Source organism: Phoca vitulina, unplaced genomic scaffold (genome assembly GCF_004348235.1).
Source record: "Phoca vitulina isolate PV1807 unplaced genomic scaffold, GSC_HSeal_1.0 scaffold13, whole genome shotgun sequence".
NCBI lineage: Eukaryota > Metazoa > Chordata > Mammalia > Carnivora > Phocidae > Phoca > Phoca vitulina.
The window spans coordinates 1,801,508-1,823,882 of NW_022589716.1; the positions used below are offsets into that span (position 1 = coordinate 1,801,508).

The following is a 22,375-nucleotide window of genomic DNA, read 5'->3' on the forward strand; positions in this document are numbered from 1 at the left end:
GCAGGCCTTTCCTACCTCCCGCTCATCCCACGCTGTTCCCCACTCTTCCAGTGCCAATCCCCTTCTCAAATGTCCGCTCCAATGTCCTGTGGTTGCTGCAACCAATGACCACACAAACATGGTCGCTTTGACAAAATAGAAATCTCTTTTCTCACAGTTCTAGAGGCCAGAAGTCCAAAATCATGCTCCCTCCAAAGGCTCCAGAGAAGAATCCTTTATTTTGCCCCTTCATTGTCCTCATCACAGATTGTAACTGCTTTCTTTTCCTTCCTCCCTCCCTTCTGTCTTCAAAACGTATCTGCCTTATGTCCAGTTTTGTGCTGGGTTCTGGGATGCCACGAGCAGCCCAAACAGGCAGTCCCAGCCCTCTGAAAAAGAGGAGTCTTGGGATAATAAATAACTTGGCTGTTTTCTGTGAGCTTATTGATTCCTGTGGTCAGCTGCCCCCCTCCCCGAAACTATAGGCTAGGTAAGGATGTCTCTCTCGTTCGACACTGTATGCCTTCCCCCTCCTCATAGCAGGTGCTCAGAAAGATCTTTGTTGACTGAATGGAATTACTCTTGAGCTCCTCCAGGAATGACAGGGATAATCCCATGCCTTCCATTTCAGGGTTTGGAAGATCTGTGCGGATATTCTTGGCTGACCCACAGGGGTTTCATCGATTCATGGCCACCGACCTTGAACACGAGGACACAGTAGAGACAGCCGGTTTTGGTCCTGAGAACAATCTGATTATTACTGGGTCCCGGGATGCACTCATTCAGGTGAGGGGTCATCCTCACTCTGCCTCTGGAATAGAAAGTATGATTCCTTAGGGGTCTTTTGGCTTCGAAATATAGAGACAGAAACTAGTGCAGGTGAAACAGGGCAGGTCATTGGGAGGATGTGGGGGAGGGATCCCCTGAGACCCCTCGACAGGCCTGGGGGTGGGGGAGCAGGAGTTACCAAAATGTTCAACAAAGGATACAGCCTTCCCACCGAACCTGAAAACCTGGGAGGATTTTGGCTTCAGAGTGGGGCCAGGGTGGGGGGACGTGGAGGAAAATTCCCATTGAGCTCCAAGTTCTCACTCCGGTGAGAGAAGCGCATGATAAAGTAGTGGTTCTCGGAGCACCTGGGCGGCTCTGTCGGCTAAGCATCTGACTCTTGATTTCAGCTCAGGTCATGACCTCAGGGTCTTGAGATCAAGCCCCACGTGGGTCTCTATACTCAGCGGGGAGTCTGCTTGAGGATTCTCTCTTCCCCTGCCCCTCCCCACCGCCTTGTGCTTAAATGCATGGATGTGCATTCATGTGCACATGCTCTCTCTCTCTCTAAAAAAAAAAGTAGCAGTTCTCCAACATTCTGGCTTTAGGACCTCTTTACATTCCTAAAGATTATTGAGGACCCCAAAGAGCTTTTGTTTATGTGGGTTACATCAATTTGATTGATACTTTTTTAACAAAGACTTGTTTTGGAATAATTTTAGGATTTCCAGAAGAGTTGACCAAAAAAGCACAGAGAGCCCCCATATATAAATATCTACTCTTCACCCAGCTTGCTCAATATTAATATCTCATGCCACCGAGCTATTTATCAAAACTAAAAAATTTACATTAGGACAATACTATTAACTGATCTGCAGATTCTGTTCTGATTTCACCAGCTTTCCTACCAATGCCCTTTTTTTCTTTATTTCCAGGATCCAATCTGGGATCCCACCTTGCAGTTAGTATCTATTGGTAGTTAGCATATTAAAAATTAGAGATGAGGAAATCCAAAAATACACATCCATCGATTCATGAACATTACATGTCAATGTAATAACAGACTTCTATGAAAATAACTATAGTTTCTGAAACAAACAAAACAACTCATGAGAAGAGTGTCATTGGTGCACATTTGGACAAATCTCTTTCATGTCTGGCTTAGTAGAAGATGAATTGGTTTCTCATATTTAATTCTGCATTCTACTTTTTGTGATAACACATGTCCCGTAGCTTCTAGAAAACTCCAGTGCTCACTCATGAGAGGAAGAGGGTAGAAAAGGCAAATAACTTCTTGAATTACTATGAAAACCGTTTTGCCTTTGCATGCCTTCCTGGAGATGCCTGGAGGTACCCTCCAGGGGTTCCCTGGATCACACTTTGAGAATTGCTGTGGTAGCAGATTGGTGAGGTGTGGGGAAGTTTGAGGGGCTGGTGAAGGCCCTTGAACTGCAGCCTGAGACTCCGCCTTAGGTGGACAAATAGATGCAGATATTCTGCGCTGTGACAGCAGAAGGAAGAAGTCAGCTCTGGCCCTCTGCTGTCCGTCCTCAGGTGTGGAGTCTGTTGGAACAGGGGACCCTGCTGGACATTCTGGAAGGCGTCGGGGCCCCCATGAGCCTGCTGGCCTGGGGTGGGGCCTTGGTGGCATCTGCTTCCCAGCAGTCCTCGTCTTTTAAAGTCTGGGATCTCACCTACATTCAGAAGCCGAGGGCCTGCACCCCGTTTCTGGACCGAACTGGCCTCACTGCGGTGTCACACAATGGAGGCTACATTTACTTCCCCAAGATTGGGGACAAGAACAAAGTCACCATCTGGGACTCGGCAGAAGGTCGGTAAGATATAAGCCTGGTTGTTCGTGTGGGGAAGAGCCAGAGCCCCTGTCTTGGTCTGCTTGGGCTACTAGAACCAAACACCACAGACTGGGCAGTTTAAACAATAGACATTTATTTCTCACAGTTCTGGAGGCTGGGAAGGCCAAGGCCAAGGCCAAGGCACTGGCAGATCGGTGTCTGGTGACAGCCGGCCTCCTGGCTGCAAATGGCCCCTTTCCCTTTCTTCTTATGTCCTCACAGGAGCATAGAGAAGGAAGCAAGCTCCCCGGTCCCTTGTATAAAGGTGGGGACTCTGCCCTCATGACCTCATCACCTCCCAACACCATCACATTAGGGGGTAGAATTTCGACGTGTGAATATGGGGGGACACACTCAGTCCATAAGACCCCCATAACTCCAGTCAGGTTGAAAGTGGCTAACCAGAGATCAGGACTTGATTTTGTAAATTTTCCAGCACGTGGGTAATCGACCATCCAGTTGTCAATCCCGGGAAGCAGGGCATGTGATGGGGATGTTTGCACAAGGGGTGGGTTGAGGGGAGCTCTCGGAGAAATCCAAAAGGGAGTGAGGGAAGCAAGCAGGGGCAGGGAGAGGACTGAACAAGGAGGTGGGCTCAGCCTGATCCCAGGGGCGCCCTGGAGTATAAATTGCAGCTCAGAGTTGTTCCATCGTGAAGCAAGAGGGCCCATCTTTTGTATCCCCATATCAGGCAGTCACTGGCTGCAGCCCATTCTGGGTGGTGGGCACGGCCCCCCAAACATTTTGAGATGAGGGGCTCCCTTCCCCTGAGGGCAGTGGGCAGCCTGGGGGCTGGGTGCCCTGGCCGGTAACGGGGTTCTGGGCACGTCACCAACTGTGTCTGCTGTAACCTCCACGGGACGAATGGAGGTACAGAAATTCCTTGTTAATGATAAAATACTATGAGAAAAGAGATTCACTCTCACCTTCCTGCATTCATGGGTTTGGCAGATGTTTGGTTAGTGCTGACCATCGAGCCAGGCTCTGGGGTTGGCAGTGAGCAAGACGGATGAGGTTACAACATTTGAGATGCCTGCCTGCTAGTTGTGGGGCGAAGCCGGGCACAAAGGTAGGGGGCACGGTGGGGCGTGAGATACGGGTGCGCCAGCTAAAGCCCATTTGTCTACCAGGGTTAAGAGCTTGCACTCAGAGTTCATACAGCCCGAAAGGCAAAATATTTACTCTCTGACCCTCTCCAGACGTTTGTAAAGGGAAGGTCTGGGATGAGAGATCATGCATGTCTGTTTGTCCATCTGTGCTGATGGGGAGCGAGAAGTCCTCGGAAGGTGTTAGGCAGGGCGCTGAGGAAATGGGAGGACGGGGGTGGAGGCAGGGGGATTGCAGTGGAGAAGTTGGGGAGTATGGATCATGAAAGCAGTTTTTAAAATCCTTAAAAATAAGAAAACTGTGGCACGAGCATTCCCCTGAGCTGTTCTTGACATGGTCTTCTCTTGGTGGCAGGGGAAGAGCAAGATGCCCTGGACACCTCCAATGAGGTCAGGTGTCTGGAGGTTGCCCAGCAGGCCAATCTCCTTTTCACCGGCCTCGTTTCGGGGGTCGTCCTGGTGTTCCCCCTGAATTCCAGACAGGATGTGATGTGCATCCCCCCTCCTGAGGCCCGGAAAGCCATCAGATGCATGGCCCTAAGTAAAGGCGAGGAGCGCCTGGCCATCGCCTATGACAGCATCGTCCTGGTGCTGGACATCAGCCCCGGGGATCCCTGTCCCGTCATCGACGGGCCAACCTACACCTTCTACACCCAGCTGCCTGAGACCATATCCAGCGTGGCCGTGCTGGCCGACTACCGCGTGATCTACGGCATGACCAGTGGTGACCTCTTCCTTTACGAGTGTGCGAACTCCAAAGTGTTCCCTCTGGAGGCCCACGGGAGCCAGGTCACCTGCATGCAGGTCAGCCACAAGGAGCAGCTGGTGGTCAGCGGGTCCGAGGAAGCCCTGCTGTGTCTCTGGGACCTACAGGCCTGCAAGTGGAGATTCCAGATGAGCTACATGGTGCGTGGCCCGCACACCACGTGACGCGAGGTCCTGGCATTAGAAAGCTGAGGACAGGTGTCCTGTATTAAGTGCACACCAAGGACCACAGCCCAGGGTCAGGAGCGGGGTGAGGCCAGTGAGAGACGCTCACCTTGGTAGCAGGGTTTAAGGGGCAGCCAAAAGACTCAGCAATCAAGAGAGATGCTATTTTAATATAATGTTTACCAAGATCAAAAGAAATGCAAAAAATTCACAAAGAACAAAATATCATTTTTTTAAAGATTTTATTTATTTGTTCAGAGGGAGAAAGAGCAGGGAGGAGGAGCAGAGAGAGAAGCAGCAGGGAGCCCAACGACACCAGGTTCGATCCCAGGACCCTGAGATCATGACCTGAGCTGAAGGCAGATGCTCAACTGACTGAACCACCCAGGCGCCCCCAAAATATCATTTTATTTATTTTTTTTTAAAGATTTTTTTAAAATTTATTTATTTGACAGAGAGAGAGACAGCGAGAGAGGGAACACAAGCAGGGGGAGTGGGAGGGGGAGAAGCAGGCTTCCTGCTGAGCAGGGAGCCCAATGCGGGGCTCGATCCTAGGACCCTGGGATCATGACCTGAGCTGAAGGCAGACACTTAACGACTGAGCCACCCAGGCGCCCCCCAAAATATCATTTTAAATAAAGACGGGATCAAATCCTGCCCTGGCACACCCCTGCCTCACCCTCCTTACCCTAATCCTGACCCCTGTTCTTGCGTCTGACAGTTTTGATTGCCCGGTCTGTGGCAGGCCCCTTTCTAGCCATGGCCAGGGCACACACTGTCCTGCCTCTTGGAGCCACGTTCTCGGAGGGGACACAGTGTGAGCTCCGGGAGGGCAGGATCTTTCTGTGTTTTGCTTACAGAGGTGGCCCCCATCCCTAGGGGAGCTCCTGATATGTCCTCAGAGCTCCATAAGTGTTTGTGGAATAAAAACAAAGTAGCAGGACGCCTGGGTGGCTCAGTCGGTTAAGCATCTGCCTTCGGCTCAGGTCATGATCTGAGGGTCTTGGGATCGAGCCCTACGTCGGGCTCCCTGCTCAGTGGGGAGTCTGCTTCTCCCTCTGCCCCTCTCCTCCACTCGTGCTCTCTCTCTGGCTCTCCCTCTCTCTCTCAAATAAATAAAATCTTTTTTAAAAAATAACATAAAAGAAATAAAAACAAAGATGCAAATACATGATGGGCTGTGGAACAACAAGAGCTTTGAGAAAAAAACAGGGCAAGGTAAATGGGGTAGAGTGGCAAGGGCTGCTATTTAGGAAGGTCAAGTAAGTCTTGTAGAGCTTGGCTGGCTCATTCGGTAGAGCATGTGACACTTGATCTCAGGGTCGTGAGTTCGAGCCCCATGTTGGGTGTAGAGATTATAAATAAATAAGCTTGAAAAAATAAAAGACACAGAAATAAAGAGAGAGAGAACATGAGCAGGGGGAGAGGGAGAAGCAGGATTCCCTCTGAGCCGGGAGCCCAATGTGGGGCTCGATCCCAGGACCCTGGGATCACGACCTGAGCCGAAGGCAGATGCTTAACCATCTGAGCCACCCAGGTGCCCCTATTTATTTATTTATTTACTTACTTACTTTTAAGTAGGCTCCACATCCAGCATGGAGCCCAACGTGGGGCTCAAACTCAGGACCGTGAGATCAAGACCTGAGCTGAGATCAAGAGTTAGATGCTTAACGGACTGAGCCACCCAGGCGTGCCCCCACCATCTTTGTTTTTAAATGAACTTAAGTTTAGGGACGCCTGGGTGGCTCAGTCGGTTAAGCGGCTGCCTTCGGCCTGGGTCGTGATCCCAGGGTCCTGGGATCGAGTCCCGCATCGGGCTCCTTGCTCAGCGGGGAGCCTGCTTCTCTCTCTCTCCCTCTGCTTGTGCTCTCTCTGTCAAATAAATAAAATCTTTAAAAAAAAAAAAATAAATGAACTTAAGTTTGGAATGATTTTAGATCTACAAAGGAGTCGTGAAGATAGTACAGAGGTTCCCCTCTACCTCCTCCTCATCCAGCTTCCCTGATGTTAACATCTTACGTAACTCGAGCACATTTGTCAAAACTAAGAAATTACCATGGGGACAGGATTGTTAACTAAGCTACCAACTTCATTGGGAGCATATGTTTTTCTCAGTGAATTTCCTTTTCCTGGTCTAGGATCCAATCTAGGATGCTGTGCTGCATTTAGCATATAGCCTTTAACTAAAGACCATGATAGCTAATGCTTGTAGAACTGAGGTCACTTAGAATATTAAATCCCATAATTCCTGCTCTCCAGTGCAAATTGTCTGCAAACCTCTCAGTCCAATCCCTATGAAAACATGTTTTGGTCCTGGGAATCTTGGTGATGCAATATACCCATCTCTTCAGGGTTTCATTGGATCCATCCCCATGGGAGGCTTACATGCCTGGCTTCTGACACAAATGCCTTGCGGTGGATCTCCTGGGTGTCCCAGTATGAACTCCAGATCACACTGTCTTTTTCTACAGAATTCTTACTGTAGAGGAGTCCAGTGTGTCTGCTTCTCCATGGATGACAAGTATGTGTATGCGGGCTTGAAAGATCGCTCCATCATCGTCTGGAGTGTGCTAGACGGTGAGTCATTTTGCTTCGAGGGCAAGACTGAGCTTAGATCTGGAGAAGGAGGCCTTGTGTTGGGCTCTGGATGTTGGAGGGCCCTGCCCTGGCCTTCCCTAGCTGGGGGGAGCTGCTTAGAGAGAGGTGTCTGCAGGTCAAGGGGACAGGCCCCCCCTGGAGCTACCTCTCCTCTTCTAGACCCATGCTCTGGGTACCTGGAACCCCAAAACATTCTCCCCACCTGGGATGGTGCCCTCTTTAGGGCCTGGGCAGGCCTCTTCCCCAGGCTTATCCTTCTGAGGGTGGACTGTGCCCCCTATTGTGAGCACCCCTAGACTTGGGGGGTGGCCATGGTGTGATGAGCATGGAGTCTGGATGTGTGAGCTGGGTAGGCATTTCGCATGCATATGTGAGGGGCCCTAGAAATGCAAGACAGAGCCAGGTATGGGAAGAGAAGAGGACCAAGCTGCAAAGAGCTGGGGACTGTCTCTCCCACACCATTACATTCTATAATGGAACTGAGAAGCCTGACAATTCTCCACCCAAACATGACCTTCCAGGTGGTTCCAAAGGTACATCCATCAGTGTAGGAGGATAGAGCAAATTTCACTTAATAGTTTATTAGCTAGATTTGCAACATTTACATATTGTGCCTTATAGCATATGGGCCTTGACTCCTTCTCTTGCCCCAGGGCCTGTAAATGATAGGGGCAGCTTGCTTAAGACCAACCACTTTGAAAACCCCACATCTCTTGGTCTGCTCAGTACTACCCTAAAGGCATATTAATGACAGTGAGCATTTCTTGTGTACTGGGTACTGTCACTGAGCTATTTAATTCTCTTGACAGCTACCTCATCTTACAAAGCAAAAATTGAGGCTCTGAGAAATGGGGTGACTTGCCTAAAGTCACACAATGAGTAACTGGTAGGCAGTGGTTCGCAGCTGGTCTGCCTGGTCCCCATGGTCACCTTTGTCACCCTCCTACATGGTCTCCTATAGAGAAAGGACCCCTTATGACACTGGAAGGGGGGTAGGTGCCAAAGTGAAGAAGCTGATGTTCAGGGAGGTTAAGAGATTTGTCCAAGGTCACAAAGCAAGTAAGTGAATGAAGATCAGGTAGATTTAATGCACTGTAATCAAATACAATGCAATCAAATATATCGTAGTCTACTACTTCATGGCAAAGATGCCTGGCAAAACATCACAGATGGCTCAGAAGCTGAGATCTGTGGAGTGTGGCCTTACAAGCCCATCCCAGGCAGGTTCACAACCTCTCTTCCTCCTCCTCCTCCACAAATAATATTTACTGAGCTCACTCTGGGCTGAAACCAATACTAAAGCACCTGACACACGTGACCTCTTCAAATATTAGAATTCCCCTCTGCAGGTGGGTTTAGTTGTCATCCCCATATTGCAGATGAAGCAAGAGGGACTGCAAGAGTTTAGAATTTGTGCATAAGCTAGTAAGGGGCATAGGAAGGATTTGACCCCATGCAGCCAACTCTCCAATGGGTGAGATTGGATCTCTGTAGCCCCCATTTTCTCATTAGTGCCCTGCCCTCCACCCCCAAAAGGCACCCTGCTGGCTGTCCAGTTTGTCCACGCTGTGGTGAACAGGATCATCCCAACTTCCAATGGCTTCGTTGCCCCCACTAGACACGGCTATCTCATCCGCCAGCGTTTCCAGTGCCCTTCGTCAAGAACGTCACAGCAGGACCCTCTCAAGAACTTCAAGAAGGCAGTGTGGAAGGTCAAATCCAGACAGAGAGAAGAGCTAGCAGCTGCTGCAGGAACACTCCAGGACTTGAGATCAGCAAGTACCCAGGGAAATGAATGCAAATCAAACAAACGCTCACAAATCTGCCTGCTAGTGTAGAACCCGCCAATGGGGGCATGGGACTCCAGTGAGTTAGACCCATTCAATATGGCTGATGCAAAGAGTATGTATGTGTTGATGTATATCTGGACCCTAAGCCTCAGATTATATGACTCAGAACCTGTTTCTCGCCACCCTTCCATTCTTCTCTCCTTGTTGGCTGCAGTCAAAGACTAGCTACCCCCAGGTTAGGAATATGACAGCCAAGGTCAGTAGAAAAGAGACCTTCCCCTTGCCAGCAGACTGAATCAAAGTGCTGGCCCTGATTCTGTTGGCCCCTGTGGGCTCCTGCACCTGTCTCTGGGAGAATGCGGTGCTGTGATTGGCCAGCCTGACCCAGTGCCCACCAAGGCTGAGGATGGAGTCAATACCACCCACCCATGTTGCCAGAGAATGGGAGACGCTAATCCCAGGAGGGGAGCTGGGGAGGGGCGGTACAAGGCAAAGGGAGGATGGATGGATGTGAGACTGATCAAACCACAGATGTGGACCATACAGCTTTATAATTTTAAAGCATCAGGTGCTATTGTCTGATCCTTGTCACAGCCTATACTTCAGGGAGGGCAGGAGTTTCTGCATCCATTTTGCAGACAAGGAAACTGAGCCTTGGTAGGTAGCTGTGATTTGCTCAAGCTCACAAGCCTGAGGTGCAAGAGCTCTGGGAAAAGAGAGCCAGGAGACATCCTGTCCCCATCCTGTTGGACCACCTCCCTCTACTTTTAGTCTCAGAAGCATGACCATTCCACAGGTGGCACACTCCAATGCCCCCAGGGGCCAGCGAGTAATCTAGATGATCGCCGTGCACCGGAGAGCAGCAGAGAATGATGGAGACCATGGGTCATGTGGAGGATGCGTGCTCTGCCCTCCAGGGTGGGCATGGGCACCCTGACTCTAACTCAGAATGGCCGTGGGGAAAAACAGCAAGAGCTTCCTATTGTTGTAAGCAAAGCCAGAAACCCAGACTTTTATGCAAAATGTTCCCATTTTTAAAAGTTGTCGATTGGTTCAAATTTACATCCACAGGCACATTTAGCCTGTGTGTCTCTAGATCGGGAGCTGACTTCATGACACAAGCCAGCGTGAAAACAATAAACCTGTTGTAGTTCTTCCATCCCTACTCCCTGGCTCCCAAACTTTGAGGATAAAGATGCTCTTTTATCTCAAAACCTGAAGGCTCTTGGAAGTGGACAAAAAAACCTACCGACATCTCTTTGCTGACCTTTTGGACCATCTCTGCTCTCCCCAAGTTCAACAGAGGAATTCTTTCTGTTCCACTAAAATGGATCTTGCTTCTTTGCATGCAGCCTTCCAAAAGCCCCCACTTGCTTCTGGGGCTTTTGCTATAAAGATAGGAAAGTCCAAACTTCAAGGTGCTATTCCCTCTCCTCTTTGTTGGATTCCAGAGAGTTTCAGAAAAAGCAACCTTAGAAACAGAGACTTTGAAGCTGGGTGTGACCCTACTGACTGTCTTCTTCAGTCATTTCCCAAACTAGGGTTCCAAGGGGGGCTTTGGCAGTTCTGCAGATGTTAGCATCAAATTCCATTTCGAAAAAATATTTTAAACTGGAATTTTAAAATGCATGGCCAGCTGGGTGAGGCAGCAGGTTTTAAGGTGTTGGAGATAACTAACTTGGGATTCTCCTTCATTTAACTAAGATTTTGATGGGAGCCCAACTACTCTTTGCCACCACTTTTCTGTGAACCAGGGGCTTTGCCCAATGCAGAAATAAAGTGGATGTTGTAACAGAGTAAGATTTCAGCTACAACTTGGAGTTTAAAATGTGTGTGCCCGTCTCAACAGCCTCAGTGAGAATCCATTGCTTGTACGTAAATACTACTTTGAACATAGAAGAGAAATTTTACTAATAAAATGCAACTCTGAATTGTTGTTCTGTTGGAGTTTTTTGCAGTGATCTCTCATTTGAGAAAGAGTTGGGTTGCTATGAATGTTTGACAAGTGCTGTGCTTTGAGGAGGTGTAACTTAGCCGAGGTCCTCCAGCCATGGCCGAGCCAGGATGAAAACAAGGTTATCGCAATCCCCACCTTGCTCTCCTACACTAAACAGGACCATGTAACATAGCATCCCAACTGGGACACTTTTGAGAGCAAAAGGTGGGGCTTTAAAAGATTACTCCTGACAACTGAAAAAAACTGGATTGTCCCAAGATGATTGGAATATACACCCCTCTAGTTGCAGCAGGAATTAATTTATACGAAATTCCAGAGACTTTTTAAAATTGAGATATAGGGCGCCTGGGTGGCTCAGTTGGTTAAGCGACTGCCTTCGGCTCAGGTCATGATCCTGGAGTCCCTGGATCGAGTCCCACATCGGGCTCCCTGTTCAGCAGGGAGCCTGCTTCTCCCTCTGACCCTCCCCCCTCTCATGTGCTCTCTCTCTCTCATTCTCTCTGACTCAAATAAATAGATAAAATCTTAAAAATAAATAAATAAATAAATAAAATAAAATAAAATTGAGATATAATTAACATATAACGCTGTATCAGTTTCTGGTAAATGACATAATGATTTGATATTTGCCTATATTGCAAAATGATCACCACAATAAATCTAGTTAACATCCAGCACCAGTTACAATTTTTTTCCTGTGATGAGAATTTTTTAAAAAATATTTTATTTATTTTTTTTAAGATTTATTTATTTAAGTAATCTCTACACAATGTAGGGCTTGAACTCACCTTCCCTGCGATAAGAGTCACGTGCTCCACCCACTGAGCCAGTCAGGTGCCCCTTGTGATAAGAACTTTTAAGATCTATTTTCTTAGAGACTTTCAAATATACCTTACAGTATCATAAACCACAGTCACCGTGCTGGACATGACATCTCCAGGACTTACTTATCTTATAACTGGATTTATCTTATAACTTTTGACCACCTTCACCCATTTTTCCCATCATCCCTATCCTCTGCCTCTGGTAACCACCAATCTGTTTTCTGTATCTGTAAGTTTGGGGTTTATTTTTTTAAGTTTTAAGTTTAAATTTATTTTTTAAATTTTACTTTATTTTATTTTATTTTTTTAAAATTTTTTTATTGTTATGTTAATCCCCATACATTACATCATTAGTTTTAGATATAGTGTTCCATGATTCATTGTTTGTGCATAACACCCAGTGCTCCATGCAGAACGTGCCCTCCTCAATACCCATCACCAGGCTAACCCATCCTCCCACCCCCCTCCCCTCTAGAACCCTCAGTTTGTTTTTCAGAGTCCATCGTCTCTCATGGTTCTTCTCCCTCTCCGATTTCCCCCCCTTCATTCTTCCCCTCCTGCTACATTCTTCTTCTTCTTTTTTTCTTTCTTAACATATATTGCATTATTTGTTTCAAATTTTACTTTATTTTAAAAGTCTACAAAAAAAAAATAAAAAAATAAAAATCTACAGACTTTTTATTTATTCACTTATCCCAACATGAAAATGTTCAGACCTACAGCCAAGTTGCAATATGAGGACAATGAACATGCATTTGTTCACCATCAAGACTGAACAGTTGTCCTATCACTGTCAATCTTCTGCTAAGACATTTCAAAGTGAGGGCCAGGACTGGGTGAGGATAGTGAGGGTCTCATCTCAGGCACAAAGCTTTTTTTTTCTTTTGAGTGAGACAGCGAGAGAGCACAAGGATTGGGGGAGAGGCAGAGGAAGAGAGAAAATCCCAAGCAGGCTCCACACTCCGCGTGGAGCCCAACACGTCTCAATCATGACCTGAGCTGAAATCAAGAGTCGGACGCCTAGCCAACTGAGCCACCCAGGTGCCCCTCAGGCACAAGGTTTAAGGGCACACCAAAAAACTTAGCAATCAAAGTAAGTAATATTTTATTACTATTCTTAAAAAACTCAAAATGGATAAAAAAAATGCACGTTAAACAAAATATCAACATTTTAAATTAAAGATGGGATCTGACCCTGCACCTGAGTGAACTTGCCTCAGTTGCCTCACCCTCATTTCTGCTCTGGTGATGTCAAGACACCTTTGCTGCCAAAATACATCAGGAGACATCTTTTCAGGAATAGTTATTCTTGGACATAACCACACACCTTTGAAAATGAACAGTTGTTATTTAATATTTAATATCCATCAGTAGGCATCCCTAATTTTCCTAATCAGCCCTAAAACATCTTTTATAGCTGTTTTTTTTTTCAAACTAGGACTTAATCAAGATTTGTTCATGTGTTGCACGTGGTTTTCTCTCTCTTTTTTTTAAGATTTTATTTATTTATTTATTTGACAGAAAGAGAAATAGCAAGAGCAGTAACACAAGCAGGGGGAGCAGTAGAGGGAGAGGGAGAAGCAGGCTTCTCGCTGAGCGGGGAGCCCGATGCGGGACTCAATTCGAGGACCCTGGAATCATGACCTGAGCCGAAGGCAGACACTTAACGACTGAGCCACCCAGGTGCCCCCTTGTTTGGTCTCTTAAATTCTAGAGCAGGCATGCCACTTGTTTTTGTAAATAAAGTTTTATTGGAACATGGCAACACCCATTCATTTACATATAGCCTATGGCAGCTTTCATTAGTGACGGAATGTATGGTTCCAAAAGCCAATCTGGCCCTTTACAGAAAAGTGTGCTGATCCTGGTCTTAAGGCTTGATTAGATTCAAGGTAAAACTTTAACGGATTTTTTTTTTTAAAAGAAGGATAAGACAGGAGGAAACTTTTTTTTTTTAAGATTTTATTTATAGGGCGCCTGGGTGGCTCAGTTGGTTAAGCGACTGCTTTCGGCTCAGGTCATGATCCTGGAGTGCCTGGATCGAGTCCCGCACTGGGCTCCCTGCCTCAGCAGAGAGTCTGCTTCTCCCTCTTACCCTCCCCCCCTCATGTGCTCTCTCTCTCAAATAAATAAATAAAATCTTTAAAAAAAAAAGATTTTATTTATTTATTTGCCAGAGAGAGAGAGCGATTGAGCGCAAGCACAAGCAGGCGGAGTGGCAGGCAGAGGGGGAGAAGCAGGGAGCCTGATGCGGCACTCGATCCCAGGACTCTGGGATCATGACCTGAGCTGAAGGCAGATGCTTAACCAACTGAGCCACCTAGGAGTCCCAACAGATTTTTTTTTAAGATTGTATTTATCTAGGGGCGCCTGGGTGGCTCAGATGGTTAAGCGTCTGCCTTGGGCTTGGGTCATGGTCCTGGGGTCCTGGGATGGAGCCCCATATCAGGCTCCCTGCTCAGTGGGGAATCTGCTTCTCCGTCTCTCTCTGTCCCTCCCCCCAGCTTGTGCTCTCTCTCTCTGTCACTTTCTCTCTCAAATAAATAAGATCTTTAAAAATATATATATATTTTATTTATCTATTTGAGAGAGAGAGAGAGCACGTGCACACACGCACACACAAGTGGGGGGAGGGGCAGAGGGAGAGGGACAAGCAGACTCTCCACTGAGCAAGAAGCCCCATGGGGGGGCTCAATCCCAGGACCCCAAGATCATGTCCTGAGCCGAAGGCAGATGCTTAACGACTGAGCCACCCAGGCGCCCCAACAAACCAAGACTTAATACCTAATTTAATAGCCTTTCCCAGGACTGGAATCTTTTTTTTTTTTTTTAAAGATTTTATTTATTTATTTTGACAGAGAGAGAGAGAGAGAGAGACAGCGAGAGAGGGAACACAAGCAGGGGGGGAATGGAAGAGGGAGAAGCAGGCTTCCCGCCGAGCAGAGAGCCCGATGCGGGGCTTGATCCCAGGACCCTGGGATCATGACCTGAGCTGAAGGCAGACGCTTAACGACTGAGCCACCCAGGCGCCCCAGGACTGGAATCTTAACCAGTCAGTCTGGAATTTCCTGGTCAGCACTAGTGAGGTAATCCACCTGATGGACCCCCTTCGTCCCCCAAAGAAAGATAAGATAACCTGTTTTTTCTTGCCCCCTTCTGTCTATAAAATCCTTCCATTTTTTACAGCTCCTTGGCGCTCTTTTCTGTTTGCTAGACAGGATACTGCCCAATTCATGAATCACTGAATAAAGTAAATTTGATCTTTAAATTTACTCAGTTGAATTTTGTTTTTTAACACATCACAATCACAAGGTAAACATTTTTGGCAAGATGACTTCATAAAGATTAGTTATACATCGCTGCACAACAAAGTACCGCACACTTAGCAGCTGCATATAACAGCCATGTATGATCCCACAGTTTCTGTGGGTTGCGAGTCCAGGCTAACTATGGCTGGGTTCTTTGTTCGGGGTCTCACGAGCCGCGCTGGGATCTCATTGAGAGGCTCACAGCCCTCATCCACACTCATTCAGGTTGTTGGCAGCACTGAGCTCCTCATTGCTGCAAGACTGTGGAACTCGGCTCCTAAAGGCTGCCTCTGTCCACAGGCAGGCACGACACAGCGGGTTCCTCTTTTAAGGCCGGCAGGATCCCACCTCTGCTGTTTCGAGGCTCTGACCTCCAGATTGTCTTTCAAAGGATGTTCCTGATTAGGTCAGGCCCACCCAAAATAATCTTCCTTCCGGTGAACTCAAAATCAACTCAAGGGGACCTTAAACCCACTTGCAAAATCCCTTCACCTTTGCCACATGCTGTAACCTAGTTGCAAAAGTGACATCCATTATACTCACCAGTCCTGCCCATACGCCAGGTTGGGGGATTAGGCAGGGTACACACACCAGGGTGAGAATCTCGGGGCCTGCTTTAGAACTCTGCCACAACACGTGATTCTGGACTTTAGAGATTTTGGTCATAATGCTTGCCATCTGGAAAGACTCAGTTCAAAGTAGGATCTTTTGATCTTGTCTTTTTAACCTTGCCAGAATACTGTCCAAAGAAAGACCTACCTATGAACTTTACCATAATGCTATCAAGTTTGTGAAATGGTGGGAAATGTGTGTTGGTCCATCTAAGCGGTCAACTTTAAGGTTTTTAATTTCATCTGTGTAGATGAAAATAGTAAAGGAAAAAAAACTCAGCATTTTTATGCTTTATAAAAATAAAAGTGAGAGGGCGCCTGGGTGGCTCAGTCGTTAAGCGTCTGCCTTCAGCTCAGGTCATGATCCCAGGATTCTGGGATCAGCCCCACATTGGGTTGGAAGCCTGCTTCTCCCTCTCCCGCTCCCCCTGCTTGTGTTCCTGCTCTGGCTATCTCTCTCTCTCTGTCAAATAAATAAATAAATAAATCTTTAAAAAAATAAAAATAAAAATAAAAGTGAGAGATGTTTGTGTACTATTGTCTACATGTTGAATGTACGCACACACAGGCATGCACACACACCCAAGGTAGAACTGGCTTGTGGTTTCCTGTTCTCCAAATGAATGAGGGCTTCCTCAGATCGCATGAGATCTGTAAAAAGAACGGAAAACTAAAAGTGATCCTTGAAATGTGAATAGACTCATACTCCTTGGAGGCGGGGAGGCAATGAGTGAGGACCCCGCGGCGTGTCAAAAGCCCACACGTACAGTTGGCCCTCCAGGACAGTGACGAATAGATTGCCAGGAGGGCACCGATGTGAGAATGACGGTCCGGACATCTGGTGGCCTCAAGGGGTTCAGGCCGCCTTAGCTGAGGTTCATACAGGAATGTGCTGAAACTGAGCTGAATCCCTTTCTGGGCTGGGAGCCATGAATCCTTGAAGCTTTCTTCCTGCTCACCCCCCACATCTACCCAGCACCACATTCTCTCTGCCTCACCTTCTGAGTATCGCTCCCTTCCACCTCCTTCTCTCCACCTCCCCTGCCCCCGCTCCTGGCCTAAGCCACCATCGGCCTTCTAAATGATGAAGCAGCCTCCCTACACCCTCCCTGGCCGCCCTCCAATCACTTCCCTGCAGAGCAACCAGGGCATTTGCTTCCAAATGCAAAGCTGCTCAAGCAGCTCCTCGCAGAAAACCCATGCGTGATTTTTACCAGTGCTAAGTGCCAAGACCAACATTTTTAACTCATTCCCATAAGGATGAGTGGTCTGCCTCTTCTGACCTTGGCACATTTATCCTGCACCTTCCTGCCCCCCCCCCCACTCTTCTGCAGTCCCACAATCCTGGCGTCTCTGTCTCTCGCGCTTTCTAAGTTCAAATGAACCACCTTGCTTCCCATCGATGGGCCCTCGCACAGCTGTTCCATCTGACTTTCATGATGAATGCCTACACAACCTTTAGAACTCATCTAGAATGCCACCTCCTCCGGGAACCCTTCCGCATCCCCTACTAGCCTGGGTTAAATCCCCAGGGTGGCAGGTGGTATTTTCCAAAAATGGTCATGGCAATATTTCCTGTCCCCTATGCTATTCCAGAACCTGGTCACTGCCCAGGTTCTGGAGTCTGTTTGCCCTCCTTTTGAACTTGGGAGGGACTATTTTTTATTTTATTTTTTTAAGATTTATTTATTTGAGAGAGAGAGAGCACAAGCAGGAGATGCAGGGAGAGGGAGAGAGGATCTCAAGTAAACTGCATGCTGAGTGTGGAGCTTAACGTGAGACCCTGAGATCATGACCTGAGTCAAAACCAAGAATTGGACCCTTAACCAACTGTGCCACCCAGATGCCCTGAATTCGGGAGGGACTTTGTAACAGCCACTGTGGAAAGACTACCATGGAAATGATTCTGTGTGACTTCTGAGGCTGGATCAGAACAGGGATCCAGCTCCTCTCAGGACAATCGTTCTTAGAACCCAGCTGCCACAATGCTCAGGCTGAATAGGGAGGGACTTCAGGTAGGGAAAGAACAGGGGCCCCAACTAGGCTGGGAGGGTATTTCAGGTATCCAGATACAGGGACAGAACAAAAATAGAGGTAGGGAACAAAAACCAGAACCCCTGTCCCAACTGCTAGGGGTAACATGTTTTTCTAGTAATTACACTGTAACCACAGAAAATAGAAATTAACCACAAAAAGGATCAGGTCTCAAAGGAGAAGTTAACTATAAAGATTAACCAGACATAGCAAAACATATCTATAGATCACAGATGTCACAATAAACAAAGATTCTCACACAATGTATAAGTGTCATGTCTAGTTCCAGATGTAAAGTCCTAATAAAAGGCCAGAGATGAAAAGCCCTCATTGGCAACCCTATCTCATTCCTGAGAGCTTTTTCTGTACCTTTGCTTAATAAAACTCGATTGCTTTGCTCACTCTCCTTTGTCCACGAGATTCATTCTTCGACTCTGTGAGACAAGAACCTCGCTCTCCTGCTTCAGGACTGCATGCGGAGCCCTCAGGTAGGTGGTCCTGGGATCAGGTTTCCACCTACAGCCACAGCAACTGACAGACGTGTGAGTGAGTAAACCCTCCGAAGATTCCAGCCCCAGCCTTCCAACCACCCAGTGGACACTGAGGGGCCAGCGATGAGCTGTCCCTGCCCAGCTGCCCAAATTGCAGATTGCAGAGCAAATAAATGTTGCCATTTTAATCCTCTAAATCTTGGGGTGGTTTGGTACTCAGCCACAGTTAACTGGAACATAGTAAGTGTTAACACTTGCACCTTTTCTTTTACAGTTCAAACTGCATTTTTGTGTGTGTGATTATTTGATCCCCATCTTTCTGGAAACACTGAAACCTCTATGAGCGCATAAGTCTTGCCTGATTTGTTCACCATTCCAATCCTGACATGGAGCTTGGCAAATGATGCACTCCCTGCCAAGGTATTCTTAGCTTTCCTGCACTTTCTCACATATTTGGTCATTGCTTGAATGTTCATTCATTTGCTACATGTTCAGGGACATGGCTCTATGGCAGGGATTTGTGTTAGAGTTGAAGCATAAAAATAAGGTGATGTATAGGGGATGGTGGGAAGGCAGAGGAGGGATCAGTTAGGTTGTGTTTTGAAGAATGCATAGGTGTTTTCTGGGTAATGAAGAGATAGGACAGGGCTTCTGACCAGGGAAATGGTATGTGCTGATGCATGGGGCCAGGAAGCAGCATGGCTGGGCAGGCAGAGAGGGTGGGTGGAAAATTCTGCAAGAAAAGGTTTGTAAGGGCCAGGTTCTTGCTGACGTAGGAAAGACGTTAGGGTTCGAAGCTAACGGCCAAGAAAGAATTCTTGAGACGTCTTTGGTGCAAAAAGGTGGTTTTATTAAAGCATGGGGTAGGACCCATAGGCAGAAAGAGCTGCCCCCGGGTCATGAGGAGTGGTTGATTATATACTTCCAGTTTGGGAGGGGATTAGGCATAGTGTAAGTCTCCAAGGAATTTTGGAAGCAAGGTTTCCAGGACCTTGAGGGGGCTAGCTATTGCTGGGGAAGTCATTTATTACATCTAATAAAACCTGAGTCATGAGACCCTTCAGATGTATATCGGTGGGTCATATGCTTGGGGGATGACAGCCAACATATATCTTGGGGGGTAGAGATAAAGGAAGTTTCCAACGGAATTTTTATATGTTAAAGTAGACTTACACGATTCTGGGGGTCGGGCTAAGATTGCTTTTTGCCCTTAACAAAGTATTAACACTAAGGCAGTTGAGTCCCTAGAGAAAGGTCACTCTGCCCGTTTCAAGGACTTGTCGATGGGCAAGTATTAGAGAAATTTAATAATTTTTCTTCTTAAGAGGCTCCTGAACTGGTCCACTGGGGAAATGATGCGATCAGGGTTAGGGAAGTGAAGAGAGAAGGGGAACTAAGTCAACAGCCAGTTAGCAAAAATGCACTTCGAAAGGCCCCCTGTGGTGCTAGTGCTCTTGGCCCATTGTCACATCAACCCTATAAAGCAGGGGTCCACAAATATTTTTTAGTAAATATATCAGGGTCTGCACATCTTAGGATCTGCCACAGCTACTCACCTTGCTGTTGTAGCACGAAAGTAGCCACAGATGATGGGTACACGAGTGGGTGTGCCTGGGTTCCAATAGAATTTTATTTTACAGACACTGAAATTTGAATTTCAGAAATTTCACGTGTCACAAAATAGTCTTCTTTTTGGGGAAAATTTTCCAACTTTAAAAAATGTGAAGACCCTTATGAATTCGCTGGTGGAGCCGGACAAAAGCAAACGGCAGGTCTCGGTTTGCTCGTTCGCACTATATAAGGCATTGCTTAGCATTTCGATTTTGGAGTAAGAACCCGGAGCAAGTCCTTCAAGGAGCCACGCCCCTCACATCATCAAGCACCGCCCCCTCCGGGGCGGAGCCTGCGCATGCGCGGCCGGTCCTCGGGCGGGGGCGGGGCGGACCGCGGCTCCGAGTTCCAACATGGCGCACGCTGGCGGCGGCGGCGGCAGCGGCGGCGGCGGCGGGGGCCCCGCGGGCCGGGGGCTGAGCGGCGCCCGCTGGGGTCGCTCGGGCTCCGCGGGTCACGAGAAGCTGCCGGTGCACGTGAGTGCTGCCCCCACCTTCTTTCGGGAACCCTGTCGTCCGGCACCCGCGGGCCGAAGCCCCTCGCCCGGGCCCCACCCGGCCCCGCCTCGGCCTCCACTCCTCACGGCCCCGGACCCCAGTCCCTTGACCCCCTACCTCGGCTCCTCGGAGGCTCGGCCCGTCCCCCTCCCCTCCAGGGTCCCTTGTCTTCCGTCCCCTCCTCCGCCGACCCCCGCCCACCAGGACCCTCCACCTCCCCGCAGGTGGAGGACGCCCTCACCTACCTGGACCAGGTGAAGATCCGCTTCGGCAGCGACCCTGCCACCTACAACGGCTTCCTGGAGATCATGAAGGAGTTCAAAAGCCAGAGGTACCCGCGGGACCCCTCCCCACCCCGGGGGGTCCGTCCTGGGCCGCGATCCGGCTGAGCGGGGTGGGAACTCCCCATCCCGGCTGCCTCTCCGCCCCAGTCGGGTGACCTTGCGCAGGTCGTGGAACCTCTCAGAGCCTCAGTTCCTTCTAAAAAACGGGAGTGGAGAGTACCCCCCCCCCCGTGGAGCTGTTGTGGGGATTCCTGGAAGGAGAGCAGGGATGGGGTGAGGAGAGAGCAAGAGAGCGAAGTCTGCAAGCGGGAGAGTCCGGTCCTGTCTTTACTCAAAATGATTTTTAAATGAATTTTGTTCACCAAGGATTTTTTTTAAATTAATTTTAATGTTTTTAAGCACTACATTAAAATGTTATTTGCCTTGATTATTGAATGTTTTGGCGCCCTCTCCCCCTTAAATCTTGTCACCAAGGTGAGTGCCTCACCCGTCAGTGGCACCCTAGTCCCAGGCCTGTTGGACAGTAAATGCGCATAAAATGCTTTGTAAGGGGCCTGGCACATAGAAAGGGTTTAAAACACATTGGCTGATTTTGTAGGCACACAGGAGGGTTAGAGCTAGATGGAGGACCTGGAGATCATGCCATCCTCCAGCAGGAGGCTCACTTAGGCTTAGAGTGGGCCAGGGGCTTGCCTAGACCAACCTTAGGGGCAGTCAGGACTAGAACGTGGGCACTCTGACTCTTAGATTCTCGGTGGTCACATCTCCACCAGGCTGCTTACGCCTTCTGAGGAAATGTGGCAGGGCTGGCCTGGTTTCCTTCCAGGAGAGACAAGCTAAAGCCTTGAAGGGCCCCCCCCACCAGCCATGAGGGAGACCCCTGGCATTGTGCAACTCATACTTGCAGGGCCTTTGGTATTCATGCCTTGCCATCCCTTGCTGGGACCAACACCCGTGTCATGGTTCATCACATTGCTTAGAGGGCTGTGGCTTCCTGCCACTGCTTCGAGTCCCGGACTTTCACTTGGCTCTCCTGACATTTTCAGAACCGAGCGTGTGTGTGCTTGGAGTGTTTAGGGGAGCTGTGCCATGCAAATATCCTGTGGTTCTCGCTAGCAGGGCACAGGGAGCCCGAGCCTGGCTGCCGTGGAAGTAGATGACACGTAACACGTTGGCTGAATCACACTGGTCACGTTGCAGGGTGCTTCGTTGTCCTTCGAGAAGCTCATTAGGTGGCCCTGTCAAGCGAGTTGGGAGTAGGTTTCGCTTTCCATGTGCTCCCCAGGACACTTCTGCCCACTCTCGATCTTTTTTCTTCCAGCATCGATACGCCTGGAGTCATCCGACGCGTGTCGCAGCTCTTCCACGAACACCCTGACCTCATTGTTGGATTCAACGCTTTCCTTCCCCTCGGGTACAGAATAGACATTCCCAAGAACGGCAAGTTAAACATACAGTCGCCTCTGTCCAGCCAGGTATGCTGCTCTGGTGTTCCGAGTGATCTGGCCCTAACGCGGCGCGCCCTGGTACTCAGGTACCCAGGTCAGGCAGCCCGTCTTGTGCATCTTGTTGCGGAAAGCCAGTCAAGATCCAGTCTTTTTCTAGACACTCTGCTCCCTTCTAGCACAGGTCAAAATAGATCAAAATCCCTACCCAGCCAGCCTCTTTATCCCACATCGATCCATTTGGAGGATTCAGATCAAGAGTGGATGTGGTTGGTTGTGTCAGGGGCAT

The 22,375-nt window shown here is 48.4% G+C and overlaps 2 protein-coding genes across 10 annotated transcripts in view; both read left to right on the forward strand.

Moving 5' to 3' along the window:
* The window catches only part of NWD1 (NACHT and WD repeat domain containing 1), a 60,947-nt gene extending 49,996 nt beyond the window's left edge, over positions 1-10,951 (forward strand). For 8 of the 9 annotated variants that reach the window (XM_032412335.1, XM_032412327.1, XM_032412331.1 and 5 more), the window contains 5 exons: positions 611-765; positions 2,302-2,578; positions 4,062-4,612; positions 7,108-7,213; positions 8,771-10,951. In XM_032412335.1, the coding sequence (XP_032268226.1) occupies positions 611-765; positions 2,302-2,578; positions 4,062-4,612; positions 7,108-7,213; positions 8,771-9,072 (1,391 nt within the window). In that variant the 3' untranslated portion in view covers positions 9,073-10,951. The remainder of the gene's footprint in view (positions 1-610; positions 766-2,301; positions 2,579-4,061; positions 4,613-7,107; positions 7,214-8,770) is intronic. The other variant, XM_032412332.1, reaches the window with a different exon arrangement.
* Positions 10,952-20,213: 9,262 nt separating this feature from the next.
* The window catches only part of SIN3B (SIN3 transcription regulator family member B), a 36,003-nt gene continuing 33,841 nt past the window's right edge, over positions 20,214-22,375 (forward strand). The window contains exons 1-3 of the mRNA XM_032412337.1: positions 20,214-20,336; positions 20,582-20,688; positions 21,963-22,116. Coding sequence (XP_032268228.1) covers positions 20,214-20,336; positions 20,582-20,688; positions 21,963-22,116 — 384 coding nt within the window. The remainder of the gene's footprint in view (positions 20,337-20,581; positions 20,689-21,962; positions 22,117-22,375) is intronic.